General features: G+C 33.1%; 1 protein-coding gene across 1 annotated transcript in view; it reads left to right on the forward strand.

Annotated features, from left to right (window-relative positions):
- SI (sucrase-isomaltase) overlaps positions 1-26,000 on the forward strand; it is a 98,783-nt gene extending 72,783 nt beyond the window's left edge. Inside the window, 13 exon segments of the mRNA XM_025869815.2 lie at positions 1,647-1,734; positions 2,659-2,797; positions 8,066-8,199; positions 9,159-9,193; positions 9,279-9,395; positions 12,547-12,695; positions 14,564-14,648; positions 14,733-14,789; positions 15,401-15,525; positions 18,453-18,541; positions 20,991-21,040; positions 21,280-21,447; positions 24,918-26,000. Of these exon segments, the coding sequence (XP_025725600.2) occupies positions 1,647-1,734; positions 2,659-2,797; positions 8,066-8,199; positions 9,159-9,193; positions 9,279-9,395; positions 12,547-12,695; positions 14,564-14,648; positions 14,733-14,789; positions 15,401-15,525; positions 18,453-18,541; positions 20,991-21,040; positions 21,280-21,447; positions 24,918-24,986 (1,305 nt within the window). The 3' untranslated portion in view covers positions 24,987-26,000.
- Positions 26,001-26,231: the final 231 nt, after the last annotated feature.

Genomic DNA, 26,231 nt, shown 5'->3' on the forward strand with positions numbered 1-26,231 from the left:
CCTTACACCACACACAAAAATAGACTCAAAATGGATGAAAGACCTAAATGTGAGACAGGAAACCATCAAAATCCTAGAGCAAAACACAGGTAGTACACCTCTTTGACTTCGGCTGTAGCAACTTCTTACTAGATATGTCTCTGGAAGCAAGGGAAGCAAGAGCAAAAATGAACTGTTGGGACTTCATCAAGATGAAAAGCATCTAAACAGCAAAATAAACAATCAACAAAACTAAAAGTCAGCCTATGGAATGGGAGAAGATATTTGCAAATGTCTTATCAGATAAAGGACTAGTATCCAAAATCTATAGAGAGCATATCAAACTAAACATCCAAAAAACAAATAACCCAGTTGAGAAATGGGCAGAAGACACAAACAGACATTTTTCCGAAGGAGACAGACAAATGGCTAACAGACACATGAAAAGATGCTCAACATTACTCATCATTAGGGAAATACAAATCAAAACTACAGTAAGTATCACCTCACACCTGTCAGAATGTCTAAAATTAACAACACAGGAAACAACAGATGTTGGTGAGGATGCAGAAAAAGGGGAACTGTCTTACACTGTTGGTGGGAATACAAACTGGTGCAGCCACTCTGGAAAACAGTATGAGAGTCCTCAAAAAGTTAAAAATAGACCTACCCTACAACTCAGCAATTGCACTACTAAGTATTTACCTGAAGGATACAAAGATACTGATTCAAAGGGATACATGGACCCCAATGTTTCTAGCAACCTTATCAACAATAGCCAAATTATGGAAGAGCTCAAATGTGCACTGACTGATGAATGGATAAAGAAGTGGGGTGTGTGTGTGTGTGTGTGTGTGTGTGTGTGTGTGTGTGTGTGTGTGTAATATTACTCAGCCACAAACAAGAAATGAAATCTTGCCATTGGCAACAACATGGGTACAGCTAGAGACTATTATGCTAAGTGAAATAAGGCAGTCAGAGAAAGACAAATACCATATGATTTCACTCATATGTGAAATTTAAGAACTGTAACAGATGAACATATGGGGAAAAAGGAGAGAGGCTAACCATAACATTCTTAACTATAGAGAACAAACTGAGGGTTGCTCTAGGGGAGGTGGGCAGAGGGATGGTTTAAAAGGATCATGGGTATTAAGGAGGGCACTTGTGATGAGCACTGGGTGTTGTATGTAAGTTATGAATCACTAAATTCTACACTTAAAAAATAAAAGTAAAAAAATAAAGAAATAAAAAGTTTTCTGTATGTATAAACTATATTTTGTGGTTTTAAAAACCACATACAATTGCTTTTGTAAAAAAGCAATTGATTGAAGGCTCTGGGGCAGGAGTGGAGAGGACATGGGAGAATATACACCATTATAATTTAATTTTATGTCTAGAAAACATAGAAAATTCACTTTTTTATTTATATTATATCTATAGAAACATACAGGACACTTTATGTTTTTCAAAATGAGTCATGAAATGTAAAAAAGAAACACAGATAAATACTAAAGAGCTTTAGTATTGAGATGCCTTACATTTTTGCTCTTTAGAATAGTGAATGTGCTCAAATATGCTGCTTTAATTTATTGTCTCTCTGAATTAGTTCCTTCGAGAATATATCTTCTAAATTCTTTTTGTTCACTTTTCCCTCTTTTTTTAAGGACATGAATGAACCATCAAGTTTTGTGCATGGAACAGTTAGTAATCAATGCAGAAATACAGAGTTAAATTATCCACCTTATTTCCCAGGTACAATATTGTTGCTACACCTTTGATGTTATTGGTATTTATTAATGAGGTTTATAGACCTTATGATGTAGGTTTCACATTCCTAATTCCTACTACCCATCTACATATTGAACCATAACTCAACCCATTACCAATGCCATTTAACATTATTTTGAGAAGAAAAATCAAGAAATATCTTGTATTTATATGAACACATTCCTAATAAACATGCTTAAAATTGTTACTTTGACTTTCTTGAGAATCTCCCCAGATTTGAAAATTCTCAATAATTCTTAAGATTAAAAAAAAAAAACTTTTATGAAGTTTTCTTTTTAAGTTTTTGTTCATTAGGAAAAAAATGAAAGGATATGGATAGCACTTTTTTGGTCGTTCCTGACTCAAGAAAAAGGGCCCAGTCACTCAGCATTCATCCTTCTACTCTTATGTTCATAAACTGTTGACATCTAAAGTGATGGCAAAGCTCTGAAAAAAACACATCTTTAGCTGAGAAAAAGTAGATCAAAAACTAGTGTTATAACATTTGCTCAGTTCTTATCCCCAGGGCTTTATGTTACCAAATGGATTTTTAATAAAAGTTTATTTAATCAGGATGTCTCATCTGAGTGCTCAAAATATAGTAGACATTTAGCAGTACTTTTTTATTTCAGGTTTTTATTAATTCATGTTAATTGGTAACATTTTCGTTGCTGAGTACAGTAAAATTTTTCATACAGTTTTCAGTCACAATTGTAACTACTGTCAGTTACAATTGCAGATTTTTTCATTTTTAATTAGCAGAGACAAAGTGTACAAATGGTTAAAAAATCAATATTATTTTAAAACAATGATTAATGATTTTGCCAAAAGAATTTATAGTTATGATTTATACATTTGGATACAGGGTACTTTATAATATATTAATGTTTTTACATTGCTTCTCCCCAGAACTCACAAAAAGAACTAATGGATTACATTTCAGAACTATGTGTATGGAAACCGAGCAGATTCTTAGTGATGGATCATCCGTTTTGCATTACAATGTTCACAATCTATATGGATGGTCACAAATGAAACCTAGTTACGAGTAAGCAATATTCATAATTATCCTTTTTGACTCTTTATTATCTTTTAGATATTAGACTTAATGTTTTACCTACTTCAAGATTTCTTCCCTGCTGACCTTATCTGGTAGCACTTTCCTTCCCAATGTTGTAACTTACTTGGTCCTTTATGGCACTTAGAATTATTGTGTTTCTCTCTCTTTCTCTTCCCCTCTCTTCATGTGTATCATTTATCATTGTTTTAAATGTTCATCCCATTCCAAAAGCAATTCTGAACAATGTTATTTTGTTCCTCAATAGCTCATAGTAGCACAGTGATTAATAAATAATAGGTGCTCAATAAATAGTTGTGAATGAATAAATGAGTAAATAATATATGATTGATGTCATTAATTAAGGCATTAAAGTTTGGTTAAATCTGTTATTTAAATCCTTTATAACCAAGTTACAATATGTGTAAGTGAACTTGATTTAATGTCCACAATAAAAAAACATTTATGTGAGGTCAGTGATGATGGAACACAAACTATTCTTTGAATATCAAGTCTTTATTGGCACTGTCCAATAAGACTTTTTGTAATGATAGAAATGTTTTATAATTCTAGGTTGTCCAATATGGTATCTACTATCCATATAAGGCTATTGAACAATATGGCTAGTGTGACTCAGAAATGGAGTTTTATTTTATTTTATTTTATTTTTTAAGATCTTATTTATTTATATAATTGAGAGAGAAAGAGAGAGTGCAAGAGAGAGAATCTCAAGCAGACGTCCTGCTGAGTGTGAAGCCTGACATGGGGCTTGATCTCACGACCCTGAGATTATGATCTGAGCTGAAGTCAAGAGTTGGACGCTTAACCGAATCACCCAGGCATCCCCAGAAACAGAATTTTAAATTTTATTTAATTGTAATAAATTTACATTTAAATTAAATAGTCCCATGTGGCTAGTGTTCACCATATCACACAATGCAGCTTTAGGTCACTGGTTCTTTTTTTTTTTTTTTAAGACTTTATTTACTTATTTGACAGAGAGAGAAACACAAGCAAGAGAGGGAACACAAGCAGCGGGAATGGGAGAGGGAGAAGCAGGCTTCCCGCTGTGCAGGGAGCCCGATGCAGAACTCTATCCCAGGACCCTGGGATCATGACCTGAGCTGAAGGCAGACGCTTAAGCAGCTGAACCAACCAGGCGCCCCTAGGACACTGGCTCTTAACTACACAGTATAATCACCCGGAGATTTTTTTTTTTAATATATTGATTTAATTGGTTTGTAATATACCTAAGACCTGAATTTTAAAAAAAATCCCAGGTGACTCCAGCGAACATGTAGGGTTGAAAACCACAGCTCTAATATATGACTGAAGTTGGTAAAAGGATGAAAAGAATTTTGGAGTAAAGGGTATGGGTAATATTTCCTCAGTTAGTGAAACATGCTTATCTTAGAACCAAACTTTTTCAACCTAGAAGAGGTGAATTATTTAAGATATTATCACATGAATGAATGACCACAGATTTGTTCACCAAATTCCAATGTAAGGACACTAAAATCATGTAGAAAGACTAGGAAATATCATTTTTAAGAGTAAACAAATTGATCTTCAACAATTTTTTTTTTTTATTGGGACAAACGTTTCTTTAAATTTACCCTACTGGAACATAATTTGGAGCACAACTATCCTCACTTTTAATCCTCAGCTAACCTCATTTTATCATAAAAATATAGATATTAAAAAGAACAAAAATACTGAAGATTGATAATCTTGTTGGCAAAACTTATGCATTTTGAGGGATGTTTAAGGGAAATTGAAAAGAAAATTTCTTCCCCGAGGTAGTAAATTGAACTTCTGGAACACATTTCATGGTTCCTAGCACACTGAGGGATGCTTAGTAAATTTAAGGAAATGTAGGTAAATTTCTGAATAGTTGATACACAAAGATATTTAGGGAAATTTAGGGATATTTAAAATACATTTTACTCTTAAATAACAAACATTATGAGGAAGAGATCAGTACAAACTTCCAAAGAACATTTTTAAATTTAAAGTCATAATACATTTCTTTAATAGTGTTAATTTTGCTCCTATTCATAAAATTTTCAGTAAAAGTTTCAACCACATTTGTTATTTAAATTAAATTAATAAATTTTAAATGTTGAGTTAAATAGTTCAATTTACACATAACCCTAGACTTTTCATGTTTTAGATATTTTCTTGATATTTAATTTTTTCAGTTATATTAGAAAAAAATGTGAACTTTCCTTCAGAAATTTTAGAAATTAAATATAGTCTATATTTTTAAAAACGACAAATGTAAAAGGACACTATAAATAAATTACATTTACATTTAAGCAAAGGACAGATACTAAGGACTTTTTATTTATCATTGGAGAAAAGTGAAAGGATTAAAAACAAAATTTTTTTCTTCAAGTTATCCAGACTGTAGTATTTTATTGTTCCTTTTTTTTTGATGCAGCTTATGTCTTTCAAAACTGGTGCAGATTTGACATGCAACTAGTTCTTGCTACTGTTCTTTTCATTAAATATGTCACAAACAAGAAAAACCAAGGAAAGAATACAATGAGTGGACTCAGAAACAGGAGATAAATAATCAGCTTGAGAAACTGCAGTTTTAGAGGAAGGACCTTGGATACCAGTGGCAAATGAAGTTTCATATATAAATCCCATACAAAAACTTTCAGTCTTCAGTAGATTTCTTTCTCTTATTTAAAATTCAATGTTTCACTGAAACAAAGCCTATGCTTCAAATGTAGGAATAAATACACTTAAAACTACCTCAAATTGTGCGTTCAAATTTCAGAGAAGTATTCAAGGATTATATAACTATATAGTCCATATTTTCAACTTCAACAATTCCTGAGTGACTTTAGAGATTATTATATATTTTTCATTAGAAAGAATGTAGAAAAATCAAAATCTTTGTCTCCCTTTGGAAATTCTCCCTTTGGTGTTAAATATGTAATTTTTAAGTAAATGCCCCAGATTTTTGTAATCATAATTTAGAATAGAATAAAATAAATCAATAGATACAAGTTATTTTCTTAGATATTCCTATAGAGTTTTTCCCAATAATTTAAGGTATTTTTAGAAGTTTTAAAATTCTTTTCAAAAAATGCTAATGTAGGCAACTATAAACACACATTAAAAATACTTCCATAACAACATTACAATCCTTTCTATAAATTAGATTTTCCAAAATCAACTGGTAACAGAGCACAAGCTGTCTTACAGGTGAAAGTGTTTCTAAAAATTAAGCTATATTCATTATGACTAAACCATTTGTAAAGTTGGAACATGTTGAAAATATTTGGAAAATATTTATAGTGATGGGATTTTTAAATTATATTTTTAGTGACAGCAAGTGATTTCTCAAAAGTTTTGTTCTCTAAATATTCTGTGAAGGGTTACAGAGGAGATTCTTCTAATGCAAGAAGTCCTTAAGAGAAAATTATTGTGAAAATACTTAACACAGAATTCTTCTCAATCAGAAATCTAACAAGACATATTTTCAGTTATTGATTTAAAGCCTCAGCAAAAAAATTTTGCATACAGCAGAAGAAAAAGAAATTCTTTAAGAATATATATTTCTTGGGGGCGCCTGGGTGTCTCAGTCGGTTAAGCGTCTGCCTTCGGCTCCAGGTCATGATCCCAGGGTCCTGGGATCGAGCCCCCTGTCAGGCTCTCTGCTCAGCTCTCTGCCCTGCCACTTCCCCTGCTCTCTCTCTCTCTCTCACTGCCAAATAAATAAGTAAAATTAAAAAAAAAAAGAATATATATTTCTTGAATGTGAACACATTAAGAATTTGGAACAGCTCTATCTTTATAAATGCTTTTTGTATTAGTTAAATAAAATCAATTTTGTTTGCAAATTAACTCAACTTAGAATATACATTTTCACATATATTTTTAGATTGATCATCAGCTTTTTTTTTATTCTGTATATAAATAATCATTTCTTGTTAAATGTCAGCAAATATATGTGATGTATGTTAAATATGTCAATGTACCTAAATAGACTATACCCTTTATATTTATTCTAGAAAATGAAGCAATGAAAATAGTTTTCTTATATGATCTTTTCAAAGATGGATATACATGCAAGTAGAAAATTTTAAGTTAGCAAGTACAATATGGTCTTTATTATTAACAGATGGTTCAATTTGTCATCTTATGTCCATTGAAAATACTTCTAGTTTCCTGTAATTTTGATTTGAAATATTCATTAATTCAAAAATTTATTGAGCTACTAGTATATACCAAACACTGTATTAGGTGCAAAAAATACAAAGAAGATTAAGACATTTTCTTTAACTTCAGGAATCTCAAGGTCTTACTGAAGAAACCTATGTAAAAAGAAATCAGTACAAACACTGCGTTCCAAAATGATTTTAAAGTCTGCCTAATTAAGTATTCGAAGTATTTTTTCCTGAATAGTTCTGTAGTCCTTATTCATGTGCAATTTATTTTAAATAATATAAAAATAAACACTTTACTTGTAATTAATAGTGGGATATTTTTCTACTTTAGATGCTCTTATGATATCACAGAGACAGAGAGATGCAGATAATATAAAATAATGCATTATTATATTTTTAGCACCAGAGTATGTTTTAAAATGAATAATAAGTCATTGAAGTCTCTCCAAAGACTGAGGAGGGGACAAAAGAAAAAAAATGATGTAATTTGTAAAATTCATTCTCTTGATGTCTGGCCTTGGATAGATTCTGTGCTTGAAATAGAACACTAGTTTTATTTTTAACACCCAAAAAACTTGCTCCCTTTAATCTACTCTCTAAAATAGAGAGTATTGTAGCAAAGATTCTCTGTAGAGTAATATGGAGATTAAGTGTTGGCAGTTATAATTGAGAAGGATTGGAGCAGTCAATAGTTAGAGCCTAGAACTTTATTCAAGAGAACACAGTTAAGAAAGAATAAAATGAATTCATTAAAAAAACTCAAGATATGATTAGTTAGTTGATTTGATAACTTCAGTAGTTGACTTAACTTGTATTCATTGAACAAATAAACAAAGGCCACTTAGGCATGTCAGTCTGGTAAATGTGGGACGGGAAGAAACATGTTCTTTATGTTTGTGAGAATTTTATAGTATAATGAGAGAAGACTCACTTATAAAGAGCTAGTTGTAGTAAGAGAACACAAAAACATCATAAACACACACACACACACACACACACACACCTTTTTTAATGAGGTGCTCATATGTAGAAATATCTGAAAATACCTCATGTAAAAACTTTCCATCTATCTTAGTGCATTGCAGAAGACAACTGGCAAAAGAGGAATTGTTATTTCTCGCTCCACATATCCTACTGGTGGACAATGGGGAGGACATTGGCTTGGAGACAACTATGCACAATGGGACAATTTGGACAAATCTATCATTGGTATGTGAGTCACCATCTGTATCATTACTCTGGTAAAGTTTCCTTTTAGGTATTCACTTTTGCTGGTACTAGTTCTTATACCTTATAAGTCCTTTTCAGAAACATGCTTTTTTGCATCATATTTTATGACAAATAACATGATGAAAAGACAGTGAGCTAGAAAGTAGGATCTGGGATACTTTATAGAAACTAATGATATCTAACTAGTTTATTTTGAGAAAATAATTTCATCCTTTTGATCTCAGTTCCCTGGGAAGGGGCAGGAACTGGGAAAGATAACATCTAGAGCTAACAATAGAAATGGGTAGAAATTCTAGATTCTAGGGAATAAGAATACTCATAGATGCTAAGGAATGAAACATTTCAAGCCAAATTTTTAAAGAGTTTTTTGACAATTGTTGGGTAAATAGTAACTAAGACATTATTATTTTAAAGAGGAAATGGATACTTTTCTGTTTCAGATCTAGTTTTAAAAATTCTTTACTGTTTATATTAGTATTCAAGGAAAACAATCAGTGTTTAGAAATATTACTTTAAAAGGAGAGCTGGGATATCGCATGAATCCTATATTATTGAAGTGATCTCAGATGATTTTATTTCACAAGGATAATTTTTTTTCTAAATGATGAGACCTATGGTTAAATAATTACATAGATAGCCTTTTATTTAAAAAAAATAAACCAAGGAAAATACTACCACTTTTTTCTCGTACTCTAATGTATTTATAACTATTTTGTGCTCTAAATATACCATCTTGAAAGTGACATTTTGTAAATGTCATTAACACTATAACATAAAAACTTGAATACTGTAAGAGGAAATGATAGGTATATTAATAATCTGAAAAATGTTTCATTGGATTAGGTTATTAGAAATAAGACATCTTCACAAATAGAAAAAATCAAATATCAAAATATATGAAATAGTAGCTTTCTAAGTTTTTTCCTGTTTTCTTTAAGGTATGATGGAATTTAGTCTCTTTGGAATCTCATACGTAAGTAGCTCTATTCCTTTTATCTTCATAACTTATAAAGATTAAGAAACTAATGATTAAAATTAAACATCACAATATATTTTAGACTGGAGCAGATATCTGTGGTTTCTTCAACAATTCAGAATATGAGCTCTGTGCCCGCTGGATGCAACTTGGAGCATTTTATCCATACTCAAGAAATCACAACATTAAATTTACTAGGGTATGTAGTTACTGCATCTACTCTCATTCCTTTCCCCGTACTAACCTTAGAAGTTTTTAAATAGAATTCACCCTCAGTGAAAACTGAATGGGAAGATATCAGAGAGGGAGACAAACCATGAGAGACTCTGAACTCTGGGAAACAAACTGAGGGTTCTAGAAGGGAGGGGGGTGGGAGGATAGGGTAACTGGGTGATGGGTATTAAGGAGGGCACGTGTGATGAGCACTGGGTCTTATACGCAACTAATGAATCACTGAATACTACATCAAAAACTAATGATGTACTATATGTTGGCTAATTGAACATAATAATAAACAAAAATATTGCAAATTAAAAAAAAAATTCACACTACCAGGCTGATTTTCAATGCATACTTTGAATGAACCTCTTTACATTTACTGAGGACATCTGAGCTCATTGCTTTGAGAATTTTCTGATTTGGGATACTTTATACTTTGGGGTTTAGAACTTGGTTAGCTGACATACTTACTGCTGTTCTATATAATTTTGGAATACCCGGGGGGAGGGGGGATCTGCTTCCCAAACTTCTTCCAACTGAGACAGAAAAATAAAAAAATCAGCTTCAAACTAAATAATTAGAAGTGAAAAGTCATTTGAAATACTAGTATCAATGTATGAAAATGAGCAGATTTAAAAGGCAAATGTTAAGACAATGAGTTGAGAAATTGAGAAAAAGAAAGGAAAGGGAATTATGAGAGCTAATTTTTGTGTGGTGGCACAACTCTCCGTGTTACTAAATTGTCTGAAAGAAATTTTTGAGAAAGAGAGGTGACAATATTAAAAATTATGGAAACATATGAATAATTAGAGGTGATATCTAAGTGCTAAATTTTGTGATACTTTTAGTAAAGTGCAGAAGAAAAATGAATTATCAAAATGCACCTCATGGAAGAATTGCAGACAGAGCTGGTCTTTGAAGGATGGGTTCTAGCAGTAGTAACTGAGTGGTGGAGCTCATCAGGTGCTATGAAATCTTTGTGTCGCTCCTGGGAAATTTTAGTTAGAATAGAGGGAAGCATTTATTTTAGAAAATGAAAATAAAAATAAAGATCTATATAAGGATAGAAAGCAGTATGGGACCACATTTTGGAAGAATTTGAAAGTTGGGCAATAACATAGCTTGACAAATAGGAATATTTTAACAGGAAAACTTGCTGTCAGTAATGCAATTTAGGAAGCTATAATATTGCAAGAGTGGAATGAATCAATAAAAGCCTACGCAGGGATTTATTCAACAAGTACTTATGAAGAGTCTACTCTTTAATATTTACAAAGTCCCTGCCCCATGATTCATAAAATGTAGGCAAGATAGAGATAGCAAGCAATTATGTGTGTGTATGTATATATGTATATAGGTATAGTCAGGTATAAATAAATGCGTATGAGGGAAAATGGTGTAAGCTAAAGTGATAGAGATTTATGCGGACTCAGTTTTAAGAGGAGTACTTAGGGAGGTCATCTTGGATGAAATGACTTTAAGCGTGGAGACTTGAGTGAGGCACAGCAACCAAAACCAATATAAGGATATGGGAGAGATTCAGGTGGAGGGGGTCAGTGAAAGACTCCAAGATGGGAAGGTGGCTGGAGTTTTGGAGAAGATGAATGGAGGCAGAAAACCTGAGGAAGTGTTTCTAAATAAAAATCTTTGGAAAGGAAGCTTCAACTTAAGTTTAATTATGAGGTAGTATAATTGAATTTGGGATGTATGGTTTAGAATTAAGTTCTTCTGTATTGTTAAAACTGAAATAATGTCAGTGAAGTCAGTAAGCAACAGATAGGATTTTGACTTCTTTCTTCTTACTTGACTTTGGAAGTAGTAACAATAGGATCAGTTACAGCTTACTAATTTTTGAACCATTTTACTTTCAAGGTTTTGCCTATTCCAGCATTATTACATATACCAGTGATAACAGTCATCATTCAAGCTTTCTCACTACTGAAATCTAGAAAAGTTGGCATCTGCATAGATATGGCATATCTTAATAACATCATTCCTGTTGATAGCAACAAAAAACATTGAAAGTATTGCTCCCTGGAGTTATGTGGCAGCCTGTTTGTTCCCTAGTACAAATTAAAATATAAAATACTAATCATCTTCCCTATTATTTTTTAACCAGTAAGCGCAACAACATTTTTTTTTTTTGAGCGAGAGGGAGAGCCATGCAAGTGGGGAGAGGGGCAGAGGAAGAGGGAGAGAATCCTCAGCAGGTTCCAGGCTCAGCGCAAAACCTGATGTGAGGCTCCATCTCTTGACCCTAAGGTCATGACTTGAACTGAAATCAAGAGTTGGGGCTCCTGGGTAGCTCAGTCAGTTATGAATCTGCCTTTGGCTCAGGTCCTGATCCCGGGGTCCTAGGATGGAGCCTCACATAGGGCTCCCTGCTCAGCCGAGAGACTGTTTCTCCCTCTCCATCTGCCTCGCCCTCTACTGTGCTCTCTCTCTCTCTCTCTCTCTCTCTCTCTCTGTCAAATAAATAAATAAATAAAATCTTAAAAAAAAAAAAGAGTTGGATGCTTAACCTACTAAGCCACCCAGGTGCCACACAACATTTTTTAAAAGGCTTTAATCTTTCCAGTGTCAATTTTCGCTTTTACTTGGAATGTATATTCCAGAGAAGACTAGGGCATGTCATTTCTTACCCAACATTACTTAGGTCTTCTCTTTCTCCTATCTTATTAATTCTTTAATATCATAATTTATCCATTTCTCATGAGAACACACAATGCAGGGGTCACCATGATGGACTCTGCATGTCTGTTTATCTCAATCTACTTTTGTACAGCATTTCAGTTCTTTTCCAGTCTTTTCATCCCTACACTGATTATCACCATGATTGGCAATGTATTTACCACCTATTCAAATGTGAACTGCTCTTTACATATGTTCATCTAAACTAAATCAAGCTGAGTATAATTTGCATTTCTCTTATTAAAATATATTCTCTCTCTCCATCATATGAGCTAGAAATATTATTGCATAAGATTTTTGTGATTTTTGTGAAGAAAGTGTACAGAACATAGCAATGAATGAATATTATTTTGTACTTTTTATTTTCCAAACATGTATTTGAAAATTATGATTTAAACAAGGAAAAACACTTATGACTATTTCATTCTGCTTTGTTTCAGAGACAAGATCCTGCTTCCTGGAATGAAACTTTTTCTGAAATGTCAAGGAATATTCTAAATATTAGATACACTTTATTGCCCTATTTCTATACACAGATGCATGAAATTCATGCTCATGGTGGCACTGTTATTCGACCCCTTTTGCACGAGTAAGTGCAAATTCTATTTTCTGCCAAAAAGAGATAGATTTCATTTAATTTACTCAGTAATCTCATATAGTGTAGGATATTTGAAATTGGAAACGTTTTCATTGTTATTTTGGTATACATTTTACATAAACAGATATTAATAAACAGGATGATATTAAAAATGAAATCTTAGTTATTGAAAAGTAATAATTCTTAGAAATAATTACTATATACCCAGTGTTTAGATTTCCATACCTTATATATTGAATATTTTAAGAGTGGAGGCAAGTAATATTATCTCTATATAATAATTTGATTAATTGAAGTTTATAGCAATTAAGTAAATCTACCATATATAAATATGTACCTGACTGAAGAAAACCATCTCACCTCTTCTTGGAGGTGTGTTATAGAGTACCCTGGAACAGTTCTAACATTTTCCTTAGAAAATTGTTTTGGATTCACTCCTTAAAACTCAAACTGATATATGATCAAATCTTAAAATTCTATTCTATGGAACATAGTTATAAAAATTTTAGCCTCTTCTATTTTTAAGGCAAATACAAGCTAATTCTTACTGTTGATGTCACAACAACAACAACACATTCAAACAAAAATAACCAAATCTTTGAAATAATCAAACTTAACTTCTGTGTACCCTATATTACCAGAATAATTGAGTGAGGTGGTTTGTTAGATTGCACAATTGATAAATCAGTAAAAATACACAGCATGTATTTACTAAATTAAATAATAGTATGGAAGGCAAAATGATACAAATAATAGCTTGATCAATATGCCATCTGTTCTGATGATAAGGTCTTAAAAAATAATAGGTCTCCCCAACCAAAAACATTATTATTAACTCTGCAGACTCTTGTCCTTTTGAGAACATCTGGGCTTTTTTTTCCCATGGGAAGTCCATGAAGCAGTAAATTCAGCAGTCCACCTTGGCGAATCTCAGTTTGCAGAAAAATAAAACAAAAACAAAAGAACAAACAAACAAAAATGTGCAGTTCTGTTTCAATTAGAGAAGAAATGTGGACATTTAATAGTGACTATTCTCAAATTATGAGGAACAGATTTTGGTGTTCCCATTTGTATCTGAAATTCAGAAATACATTAAATGCACTAGTCAGTGAGTTCTAATTTAAATAAAATAAGCAAAATCTTTTTTTATTTTTTTGCTCATTTATAATTCTTCCCTTCTTTCTTTTTCTTCCCTTTTTCTTTTTTCCTTTTCTTTCTTTTCTTTCTTTCTTTCTTTCTTTCTTTCTTTCTTTCTTTCTTTCTTTCTTTCTTTCTTTCTTTCCTTTCTTTTTTGCTTCCTTCCTTCCTTCCTTCCCTCCTTCCTTCCTTCCTTCCTTCCTTCCTTCCTTCCTTCCTTCCTTCCTTCTTTCTTTCTTTCTTTCTTTCTTTCTTTCTTTCTTTCTTTCTTTCTTTCTTTCTTTCTTTCTTTTATTATGGATTCTGGGAAGCAAAATCTTTTTAGATTACTGAGTCAAGATTCTTATAGCACACTTGCCTCACAATTCTCTTTCAGAGTATTTATAATTTTTGCTTCCTAGTTTGTTGATCTTCTACTAGGCAAAGTTAATATTTGTACGTCTGTGAATTCTCTTCAAAGATTTCTGATTCAGTTGGCCTTATACAAATTCTCTGTATTTTGTCAGGAAGCTTAGTTATAGTCTACATTAACTTATAAAGTATTGTACTACTTATTGAACATTAAATTTCAAGTGATAGAATTGTTTTTGATTTGTTTATAGTTTGGTTTTCACTTCAGTCCACAAAAGTCTATACTGCAAAATGTGATTTGAATAATTATTTTCTGGTATTTAGGAGAAATGAAGTTCTTTGATTTAATTATTTGAAAATATTTTGTCAAGGTTCTTTAATGACAAGCTGACCTGGGATATATTCAAGCAGTTCTTGTGGGGTCCAGCGTTTATGGTTACTCCTGTGTTGGAACCTGTAAGTCTTATCATATATTTTTGTTAACAAAATATTATTTTTCCTGGCCTATATGTTTTTAATGACTGTATCTTTAAATTCCAGGATGCTGACACTGTACAAGGCTACGTCCCTGATGCCCGGTGGTTTGATTATCATACGGTAAGTGGTTAAGGAATTCTGGGGAATTGACTAAAAGGATATGAGTAACAGTTTGATCCTAACCTTTTCATTGGTGACATACTTGGTTTACTTTACACTTAAAAAGAGTAAGATATTTCTTGCTAATTACAGCTGAATCAAATTAACACACAGTGAAAGAGAGTTAATTTATGCTGCCATAGTTCATTATGGAATCATTGATTTATTTTACTGAATAAACAGAGAGAGTACACATTGTACACAAGAAGGTCATTGTCCTGTATCAAATATGCAAAATTATCATTAAAGCTAATATAGTCCTTCCAAGAATAATGTATATGACAAGTCAGGAATAACTTTTGTGACCTTTCAAAACCCATATATTTTCTGAATGAGAGTATCACAAAAACAAATAGTGGTGAATTATGTTCAAAGCTATTAATAACTAAGAACTAAGTACATACTTTAAGTAACATGATTTCCTGAATATGTGTTTGAGTTTTTATTAATTTTTATATTAAGTCTATGATACACTTACACCAATATTTTTGTTTGATACATCAAACACCAATATTGCTGATGATTCCATTTCTTGCTGCTTATGTTCTTCCTTCTAACCTTCTCATTTCCAGGGCCAAGATATTGGTGTCAGAGGAGAATTTCATGTATTTAACGCTTCTTTATATACAATAAACCTACATGTCCGTGGTGGTTACATCCTACCGTGTCAAGAGCCTGATAAAAACACATTTTACAGGTAAGTGAAGTGTTTACAAGAGCTCAGATTAATTTTTGAGGTACGTAATGCTAGAATTGTCAAGAACTGGGAAGGGTCTGAGATTTTACCCTATTTCCAAATGAACAAGTTAGTCTGTCACAGTGTCATGGATGTTGGGTCAGAGACAAAGTTTTTCTTACTCATGGCATAACAAGAGACTTGAATTTCATGTTTGTTCCAGTTTTCTTTGTCCCTGAAGTCCCATGGGGATGACATGGAGTGGCCTAGGCCTAGGCAGATACTGCACATGTAGGCGGTTTGTGTCAGCTAAGGAACTCCAGGCTTAGGCACTCAGTCCTTTATAATAGGCTATAAGCAAATCTGTTCATTCTTTGCTTTCAAGGGGACTTATCTTTATTATACTGGTCAATAAAAAGTTTTTATTTAAATTAATTTAAAAACAAATACTGCCCTATTTTCCAATACTGTTTACTTAAAAAAAAACATCCATTAAAATATAATTCAGGGGCACCTGGGTGGCTCATCAGTTGGGCATCCAACTCCTGATGTCTGCTGGGGTCATGATCTCAGGGTCGTGGGATCAAACCCCACATAGGGCTCTGCACTCAACAGAGTCTGCTTGAGATTCTCTTTCTCCCTCTCCCTTTGCCCATTCCCACCCATATGCAAGGATATGCAGATATTTGAGACGCATGAAAAATTGTCTTCCAACATGATATTCCTTCTAATAGTAAGAAAGCTTCCCAAATCAAAATACCAACTAAAACTTCATGTCTTCTGTATAAATATGCAGATATTGACAAATGAATGTTTTGTATTTTGAGTGGCTGCTTTACCTAAGTACTCATCATTTTTGATGCCCCTGACATGTGGAAAGAAATATTATTTACTTCATTGAAACATGGTTTCTTAAATGAACCTTTCTATTATCTTTAAGCCAATATTGCTCAGAAGATTTCTCTTTCCTTCCACCTTTTCTGTTCCCCCTTTCTACCTCCTTCTGTCAGTCCTGTGAAGTACTTCCCAACTCACTTTAGTCTATGAAAATGTAAGTATCCATTGACAGTATCACTGCTTCTTCAAACTACAAGTCCACTGCTGTCCACAAAAGAACCAGACCTGTGTTTTACAGCCTTGTCCCATATAAAGATGAAAGATAATTCATATTAATTCACATTTCCTACACATTACCATTCATAACTGATGATCTGGCTGAGACCTTCTCTTCTTTGCCTTAGGACCCCTACCTGGTATTCTCTCCCTCTCATTCAGCAATATGTCCAACCTACCAGGGATCATGGGTCCACTGATCTTTTGTGACTGATGTAAGAGTAAATCCTTTTACCAGAGTGTCTATTTCCATTGCCTAAATTCCTGGCTTAGACATTCAGATTCTAGAGGACTCAGTCTCTGTTCCTCTTCTCTTCTCATGCTATATCCACTCATTTGGTGATCTACATGCTGACAGCCCCATTTGGCCTGGAGGAAATTTTTCTATCTCCTGGAACAATCCAGATCCATTCCTTTCAATATTCTACCCTGATATCAATTAAAGAGGAGAGAAATAATTATATCTGAGAAGTGAGGGCTTCGTGGAGGAGACCACTTATAAATTGGGCCTTGAAGAATCCTTTTGTTGTAAGAGACAAGTAGAGCGGCCATGTGTGTGTGTGTCCGTGTGTGTGTGTGTGTGTCCGTGTGTGTGTGTGTGTGTCCGTGTGTCCGTGTGTGTGTGTGTGTGTGTGTGTGTGTGTGTATGTAGAGGGGTAAAGTAAATAGGATATCAGGGTTAGGTATATAGATAGGGTAGAATGTAAACTGTGAAACACTTTTTAATCTTAAGTTTTAAATATGTTGGAAAATTGTGGGTTAAACCAGATTTTTAATGTTGCTAATAAGATATACTTATCTTTTTCCCCACAACTATGAACTAAAATGCATACATACATATACATATATGTATGTAGTCATGCTGAGACATGATAACATCTTTACATGGAAAATACCAAGTTACTATGGAGACTTGAACTCTAGATGTTCTGGATATTCTAGGGAACTTCCATGGCAGTACAACTTTCAACATTTGTGATTGGAAAAGGCAATTATATCTAAGCATAATTTGTCTGAGAAATCCTTCCTTAGCAATATGAGGCTGTCAAACCAAATCACTTGCACAGTGAGGAAGGAAGCTGATAATTAGTTCACAGATGGGCCTATGTAAGCACAAGCTTGGGAGGTATTGCCCATTTCAAGGTTAGAAGTTACAACTTGCAGGCTACTCTTCACATTCTTATTGATAATTTCCAATGATAACAGTGATTTATGTATGGAAATGTGAAAAAGGCTTAAATTATAATAGATAAAAACGTTATTAATATAGTTTCATGTTTAATGGTCAGTGTCAGGATTAGCAGAGAGAATAATAAATAAATATATCAATAAACTTAATATGACTTTAACTATTATAAATGAGTCCACTTTTGATCTGTTAAGTAGGTGATCTCTTGAGATCAAAAGACATGCATGATATTTTCTATTAAATATGAAGGATTTTATAGTTTATATCATTCCTAGTAACTCATTATTAAGGGAAGGCCTCTAATTTTCTTTGTCTATTTATTTATTTGTCAGAGAGAGAGAGAGAGAGAGAGAGAGCACAAGCAGGGGGAGCAGTAGAGGGAGAGGGAGAAGCAGACTCCTCACTGAGCAAGGAGCCCGATGTGGGACTCCATCCCAGGACCCTGGGATCATGACCTGACCCGGAGGCAGACGCTTAACGACTGAGCCACCCAGGCATCCCTAATTTTCTTTGTCTAAAACAGTTTGTATTCTCCTTAGTTGATATTCTTATTTGTTTTCCTTCGGATACGTATATGGATAACATATCGTAACTACACATATGCTATTCTATAAACATAGTTAAATTATATTTCTTTTTTTTTTAGTCGACAAAAGTACATGAAGCTCATTGTTGCTGCAGATACTAATCAGATGGCACAGGGATTTCTGTTTTGGGATGATGGGGAGAGTATAGGTAAGTGTCCCATTTAGTAAATAAATGTAATTGATGGCATACATATTATCTCACATTGCTTTTTTGTTATCTACTTTAGTACCTTGGAAGCTGAATGGAAGGCTAATAATATTATCCAAAGCTAAAGTAGCTTAATAATTAGCTAAATCAACTTAAAAACATAGTGTTCTAAACATCAAAGACTTTCCTCTTACCCTAAGTGTAGTTAATCCCTATGGTAAATGTCTGAATAACTAAGAGATGTATATGGACAGAGAATGTATATTGATCATCTGTTACTCCCAGAAGGTAGCCCATGCCATTCACATGACGGACATTCAGTACGTGTGAGGTCAACTGAGCTGAAATGTCACGCACACGTGGCAATGCATAAAGGGTGATTCTAAAACATGAGATAGCCTAGAAACAAAACTCAACTTTGGTCTCTGTACTTCATTCCTATTTGTTTTTTAAATTCAATTTTTTTTACATGAAAAGTTTAAGGATTTAAACTTAGATCTATGTTTGCTCTATGCCTGTTTATTAAGATCAGACAGAATTGCTAGGCTCCCAGCAGTGTGTGCTTTGCTGACCATTGCCATCAGAATCACTTGGGGTAGTTTATTAAGGATGCAGATTCTGAGAACCATTTAATTTCCATTAATTTGGGGAGAAGCCCAGGTATCACCTTCAGGTAATTATTATGCTGTTAAGTAAACACGAGTTGTAGATTAGGTTTATTGACTGTCATTAACAATGCCACTCTACTAGATGGGCGTTCTGAACATTCTCTTAACACAATAAAACTACATAAATACTAACATAAAAACTAACATCTGTGTGGAGCTGATGTTCTCTTGGGGCCGTTCAGTGCAATTTAAATAAATTATCCACAGAAGAGAGATCTTTCATTACTAGCCAAGACATATATTTTTCATCTTTTTAGGTAAATCATAGTTAATATTTTGCAACCCTAAGAAATGGGAATCTATTTATTAGTAAATAAAGTATATCAGAAGGTTGATACAAGAATCATATGGTAAAAAGCAAGACAAACAAAAACAAAACAAAAACCTTTTCCCAGTATTTTGTGATTTAAGGTGAAGAATCAACCGCTATCAGTTAAAATCCTATGTTTTTAGAGTCCTGACCTTCATTAACACATTAACTGGGGTTTGACAAAATTTGCAGCCTTTCTCACCTGGACCCAGCAGGCTGCACTTTGAATTTGCCTACAGTTTCCCAGGGTTGTAAAGATGTGTTATGCATAATTTGCATCCTTGTCTTGGAACTTTTGAATTTTCCTATCCAATAAATTGAGTTAATTCATTTGAACAGCAAGGGAGACAATGCTTCTTTTAGAAATTTTTTCTCTAGCTCTCCCTATCAAACTAAGATACAGATGAAAGAACTTGGTATGACCTTTACTCTATTAAAGTTTCATGGGAGATTTTATTTTTTAATCACTGGAAAGTAACAACATACTTCAAATATTTATTTATGATCATTCCATGTAAGCATACAAAATTATTCTGGCCAATTTGGATTTTCTGATTATATTTCACAAACTCAGTATATTTGTTGTAATGAAGTACAAAGATTTCAGATAATCCCTTGAAGTTTCTTGAGTAAACAGCAACAACAATGTTATTTTAACACTTGTTTCTGCCTTACCCATGCTTGTTTGGTTTTACAAACAAACACAGTCTTAGAATTCAGGGAAAGCTGCACTTGACTCCAGATTTTGTAAATAATTATATGATTCACTTTCAGCCATTTATTTAACTTCTCTGGAAGTCACATTCCTCTTCAACCATGAGAACAATAAAAGGACATACCTTTTAGAGCAGTGTGATAAAGTACTTAAAAGTTGACAAAGAGTAAGCACTTAAATTTTAGTTGAAAAATTATTTTAAAAATTGATTTTAAATATGGTAAGATTATACTTCGATAAAGAAATGGATGTAAACTGTGTTTTATCAGTTTGATTTCAGTAGACTTATAATAATCCCTAGCGATTGAATATTTTTCTCAAAAGACACTAGAATAAGTTTCCATCATGTTCATTTTGCTTGATAGATATGATTATATCGTGAGTCATTGAAGTGGCCAGTAAGTGTCCACCTATCACCACCTAATTCTGTTTATTCTTGGACTTCTTTCACTCTCCCAGAGCTGTGTTATGGTGATTTTAGATCTGTCATTCCTTCGTGTTACCCTCCTACACATAAATATACACACACACACCAACCTACCCTGTCCTTCTAGGGACCTCTCTGATGATTCATCCTTCATATTTCAGTGCTCCTTGGACTATGTTTGAACAAGTTAAGTAAACTCAGAGAAAAATGAGATATACCTTGATGGTATTTGATACCCTTTATACCAGGAAAGAGAAGCAAAATATTCTTGTTTTTACTATTTTTCTTCTTTGGAAATATAAATATATTACCTTTTTTTCTCTCTACAGACACCTATGAAAAAGGCTTATATTTCATGGCACAATTTAATTTAAACCAGGTATGTATTCATGTCAGATCATTTGTATGCAATTGTGTTAAATAATATTTGAAGTTTTATTCCATATTTTATATTTCCATATTTTATGTTTATTGTATAATATACCTCATTTCAAATATATGAATAAATAATTTGCTGTACTATGAAATACATTTTGGTTAAAAGAAACATGCCTTAAAAGATTTAATTGTTTTTGAAAATGAAAGGTTTAAATTACTTCTTTTTCTTTTTCTTTATAGAATACCTTGACAAGCACTATACTGAAAAATGATTACATAAACAAAAATGAAATGAGGCTTGGAGTCATCAGTATATGGGGAAAAGGGAGGACTTCTGTTAATAAGGTTAATCTCACATATAATGGAAATACAAAAGTAGTTAAATTTACTCAAGAACCAGACAAAGAGGTAAGTGACGTAAGAAAAAATAATGGAGTTTTTCAAAACATCTATATGGTTGTCTTCTATTACCTAACCCTAACAAAACATAATTATGGGTTGCCTATGACCTCTGTTGTTTATTCATTTTCCTTAAACTTCCAAATTGATCACCATATTATCATCCTTAGTAACCTGTCATATGAATCAACCTAGTGGCATCTGTGTTACAATTTTCCTGACATAATCAAAGTAAGATTAAATTTACATTAAGCCTCTAAGTCATTGTTATCCCTATATGGTAAAGTGCCTCAAAATTTAATCTTTTTTTCAATTATAGAATGTTTACATTTAAATATTTAATACATCTTGGATAAAATATATTTGGAAATCCTTGCAAAATTAATAGAAGTGTCTATTGGCACTCATGAATAATTTGACATACAGGTGTATAAGGGTATGATTCATACAATAGACAAGGTATTGGGATTTTTATGTTAAAGTCCAGTTGCTGCCAGTAATTAGTTTTTTTTTTTACTTGGAACAAATAGTTTTAACCCTTCTTTTTCTTTCAAATTCAATAAGAATATGCAAGTCAACAATCTCTTCAGCTCCTTCCAATTCTAAATTCTGGAATCTGTGTCCCAAAAAGGTAGATTTAAAAGAACATATATTCTAGTCAACAGCTAACTGTTATAAATGATCCAAATACAAGGCTATGTCTCTACTACTTTAAAATTGTGTGTGTGTGTGTACCTGTTAGTGTTTATAGCTTGATAAAAATAACTAGCTCTTAATCAACCAGTCACTTCAGGTACTTTACTTACAAAACAGCTGGTTGCTTGACTGACTTTAACTTAAAAAATTAATAATTATGTCTTGGACCACAGTCTTAGGTCCTCATAGATTTTAGAAATGTGAGAGGTGAACAGCACCTGAAAGGTCATTCCATCCAGTTGAAACTTAATAGGTGTCCTATTGTTACTGCTGTTTTGTAAGCAAGTGTTATTTCCCCTTTAATATAGAATATATATGTCTTAATTACTATTTTGGCATCAGAATGCTTTTATTTCTTTAAATTATATCAAGGTTGGGAAGTTAAAGTTTTGTATACTTAATATCCTTCCTTGGTAAAATAAAAGTTGATAACTCAGTGCCTCACTCCCATTTTTCTTCTTTTTAAAATTTCACCAGTTTATAAAATTGCAAGGTAAGGGAATCACTGATTTAGTCCAGTGGTCTCATATGGCAGACCAAGAAACTGAATCCTTCAAAGGGAAATAATTAATTCTCCAGGAATTGATAGTCAATGGTTTTTGATCACAATTAGCAATCAATGTTTTTGAACTGCTCAAGTTTAATCAGATTAAAAAGAATAATTTGCTATATATATTTTCTTGCTCTTTATTTAGTACTGCATTGGTAAAAATAAAGCTCCTAACTTTTACTACAAAAATAAACTGAATACAGTCAGGTGAACAACGTTAAATAAGATATTTTAACATATCAAATATTATTTCAAGTTCATTTTGACCAGATACTTGGTATAAAAACATATCATTTATAGAAAAAAGCTCATTCCACTGCTTCCAAACTAATTTACAAAGAATATTAAGTATTAAGAAATTTTTACGATATTTTATTACCTCAGTGATTCCAAAAGAAGATATTAATTTTAACTACTAACAGTTGAGTAGTTCCTTCTTAAATTCATTAAATAAAACAAATATTTATGAGCACCTAGAGTTCCCAACCTTTATAGATATATGCTAAAAGTAGGAAGTGGTCGATTTCTTTATCCTGGTTGCCCTTCTCCATCGCTGTGGGAATTACATGCAAAGCATGATTTAATTGCTCGATCGATACAAGATTTTATTTACTTACGAGAGAGAGAGAGAGAGAGAGAGAGAGAGAGAGCATGACAGGGGGAGGGGCAGTGGGAGAGGGACAAGAAGACTCCCCACCGAGCGGGGAGCCTGACACTGCGCTCTATCCCAGGACCTGGGATCATGACCTGAGCTGAAGCCAGATGCTTAACCAAATGAGCCACCCAGGTGCCTCTCTACTGATAGAATTTTTAAAACATTTTCCTAGCAACAATCATGTTTTGTTGCCTTATGTACAGGCATTAAAAGTTAACTGATGTACTTGTTGATTTTCACTTTTGATATAAAGGAACTAGGTTAGGGGCGCCTGGGTGGCTCAGTTGGTTAAGCGACTGCCTTCGGCTCAGGTCATGATCCTGGAGTCCCGGGATCGAGTCCCACATCGGGCTCCCTGCTCAGCAGGGAGTCTGCTTCTCCCTTTGACCCTCTTCCCTCTCGTGCTTTCTATCTCTCATTCTCTCTCTCTCTCAAATAAATAAATAAAATCTTTAAAAAAAAAAAAAGGAACTAGGTTAGGTTTTGGTGTAAGAGGGGTCAGTTACAAATCTCGTTAATATGTATTTTTAAAAATTATTTAACTTTTATTTTTTCAACTCTTCTACTCTACAGTGTGGGAAATAAATCTTAGAATGTTGTGCTTTAGTGAAGAGTATATTTTATAAAGTCCCTAAGTGTCTGGTATTCAGTAAGGAATGAAATGTTGATTCTCTTCCTTTTCTCTTGCATATTTGATAATTGAAACAAAATCTTCTGAGCAAAGGCACAGAAAGTCATGTGAGGGGTGCCTAGGTAGCTCAGTCATTAAGCGTCTGCCTTCGGCTCAGGTCATGATCCCAGGGCCCTGGTATCGAGCCCCGCCATTAGGCTTCCTGCTCAGCGGGAAGCCTGCTTCTCCCTCTCCTGCTCCCCTGGCTTGTGTTCCCTCTCTTGCTGTGGGTCTCTCTGTCAAATAAATAAATAAAATCTTAAAAAGAAAAGAAAAGAAAAGAAAATCATGTGAGTGCTTCAGAGAAAAAGCAATGGTAAAGTCTAATGAGATCATCATATCATAAAAATATTACAGATGATTGACTACAGCTGCTCAATTAGTCACCTCCATAATTAGTCCCTACATGGTCTAATTGAGATTCTGTCCAGTGAAAGAAAGTAACACAACAAAATTGAAATTTTTGGCAATAAATTCAGCATCCTAAAGCTTTTGGGACTGATACAAAAGAAAACATATTTCCAGTCTAATTTTTGTGTATAAATGTGCCCTAGTATTTGAGGGCAGGAAGCATAGAGATTTATGTAATGCGGTTATAAATAATTCCATGTTTAGGAATATGAAGAAAGAATAAAATAATAGAAATCAAGAAAATTGGTTGATAGTTTTAGTTTTCACAGTCTTTTAACAACCATTCCACCTCTTTAGGATTTATTTTTATCTGTATAATGAGTGGGTTGGGTGAGATTATTACTGAAATAGTTGTGAACGCTCTGGAATAAAAATTCATCAAAAAGAGAGACACAAAGACTATTCTGTAACTTAGAATTTATATACGGAAATAATCTTTGTTAAAAAAACAACACTGTTCTGATTAAACAATAATTACCATTTTACTTTCTTTTTAGATACTAATTATTGATCTGAGAGTGGATAATGTTACTCTAGATGAACCAATACAAATCATCTGGTCATGAGCTCACCATCAACTCCAGTTGTCAAAGGGAAATTAACATCTGGATTTAAGTTTCACTGTATTTATAGTTTTCTCTTTTTGATGGTTTCTTATATTGTATAAAATATGAATTTCATAACATCTATCTAAAGTTATTCTACAGTGTACAATAATATTAATACTAATTTTATTATATTAATGTGTTCTGGATCCAATTTTTTAACATATCGAGCAGGATATAAATAGTTCTAGTTAACTTGCTAAGTATCAGCTAAAACTACAAACTAGTTACTAAATATATATGTGTGTAACTAAGACATAATTAAAACAGGTAATTTTTTAAATGAATTTTTTGTGTAATTGTATACAATATTTTCTTCAATGTTTAGTAAATTTGTCATGTCACAATAGTTGTCATCAGATTTAATTCTTAGTATGTACATTTAGTTAAACAACAGAAAATAAAATGTATATAAGTATAGAAAGTATACATTTTTCTTTATTTTCCAAAAGGAAACTGTCCTAGTTTAGGTTGCTCTAACAAATTGTCAGAGACTGAGTAGACTGGGCAATAAACATTTATTTGCCATTGTTCTGGAGGCTTGGGAGTCTGAATAAGGTGCCAGCAGATTTGGTGTCTGGGAAGGACCTTCTTCCTGGTTTTGCAGATGGCCATCTTCCCCTTGTTTCTTACATGGTGAAGAGCAGAAAGAAAAGAAGCTCCCTGTTTTCTCTTCTTACAGACAAGAATCCCACTCATGGGGGTTCACCCTCATGACCTAATTACCTCTCAAAGGTGTCATCTCCAAATGCTAGTATGCTGGAGATGAGGAGCTCAGCCAAAGAATTTTGGAGGGACTTAAGCATTCAGTCCATAGCAGAAATTCAGATTTCTTTTTTAGCTTTGCTAAAAAATATTATTTTTTAATTATATTAAATATTAAATATTTAAGTTATTAAATTAGAGAAAATATATGTATATATTTTTAAAGATTTTATTTACTTATTTGAGAGTGAGAATGAGATAGAGAGAGAGAGAGAGAGCACGAGAGGGAAGAGGGTCGGAGGGAGAAGCAGACTCCCTGCTGAGCAGGGAGCCCGATGCGGGACTCGACCCCGGGATTCCAGGATCATGACCTGAGCCGAAGTCGGTTGCTTAACCAACTGAGCCACCCAGGAGACCTAGAGAAAATATATTAAAGTTTATTCTATTTACTTGGCTAAATAAAACATTCTAGCACATTCATGTAGGTTGGAAGACTCTAAA

This window comes from Callorhinus ursinus, unplaced genomic scaffold, assembly GCF_003265705.2.
Source record: "Callorhinus ursinus isolate GAN/ISIS: 27379988/994484 unplaced genomic scaffold, GSC_fseal_2.0 scaffold1, whole genome shotgun sequence".
In the NCBI taxonomy this organism is placed as follows: domain Eukaryota; kingdom Metazoa; phylum Chordata; class Mammalia; order Carnivora; family Otariidae; genus Callorhinus; species Callorhinus ursinus.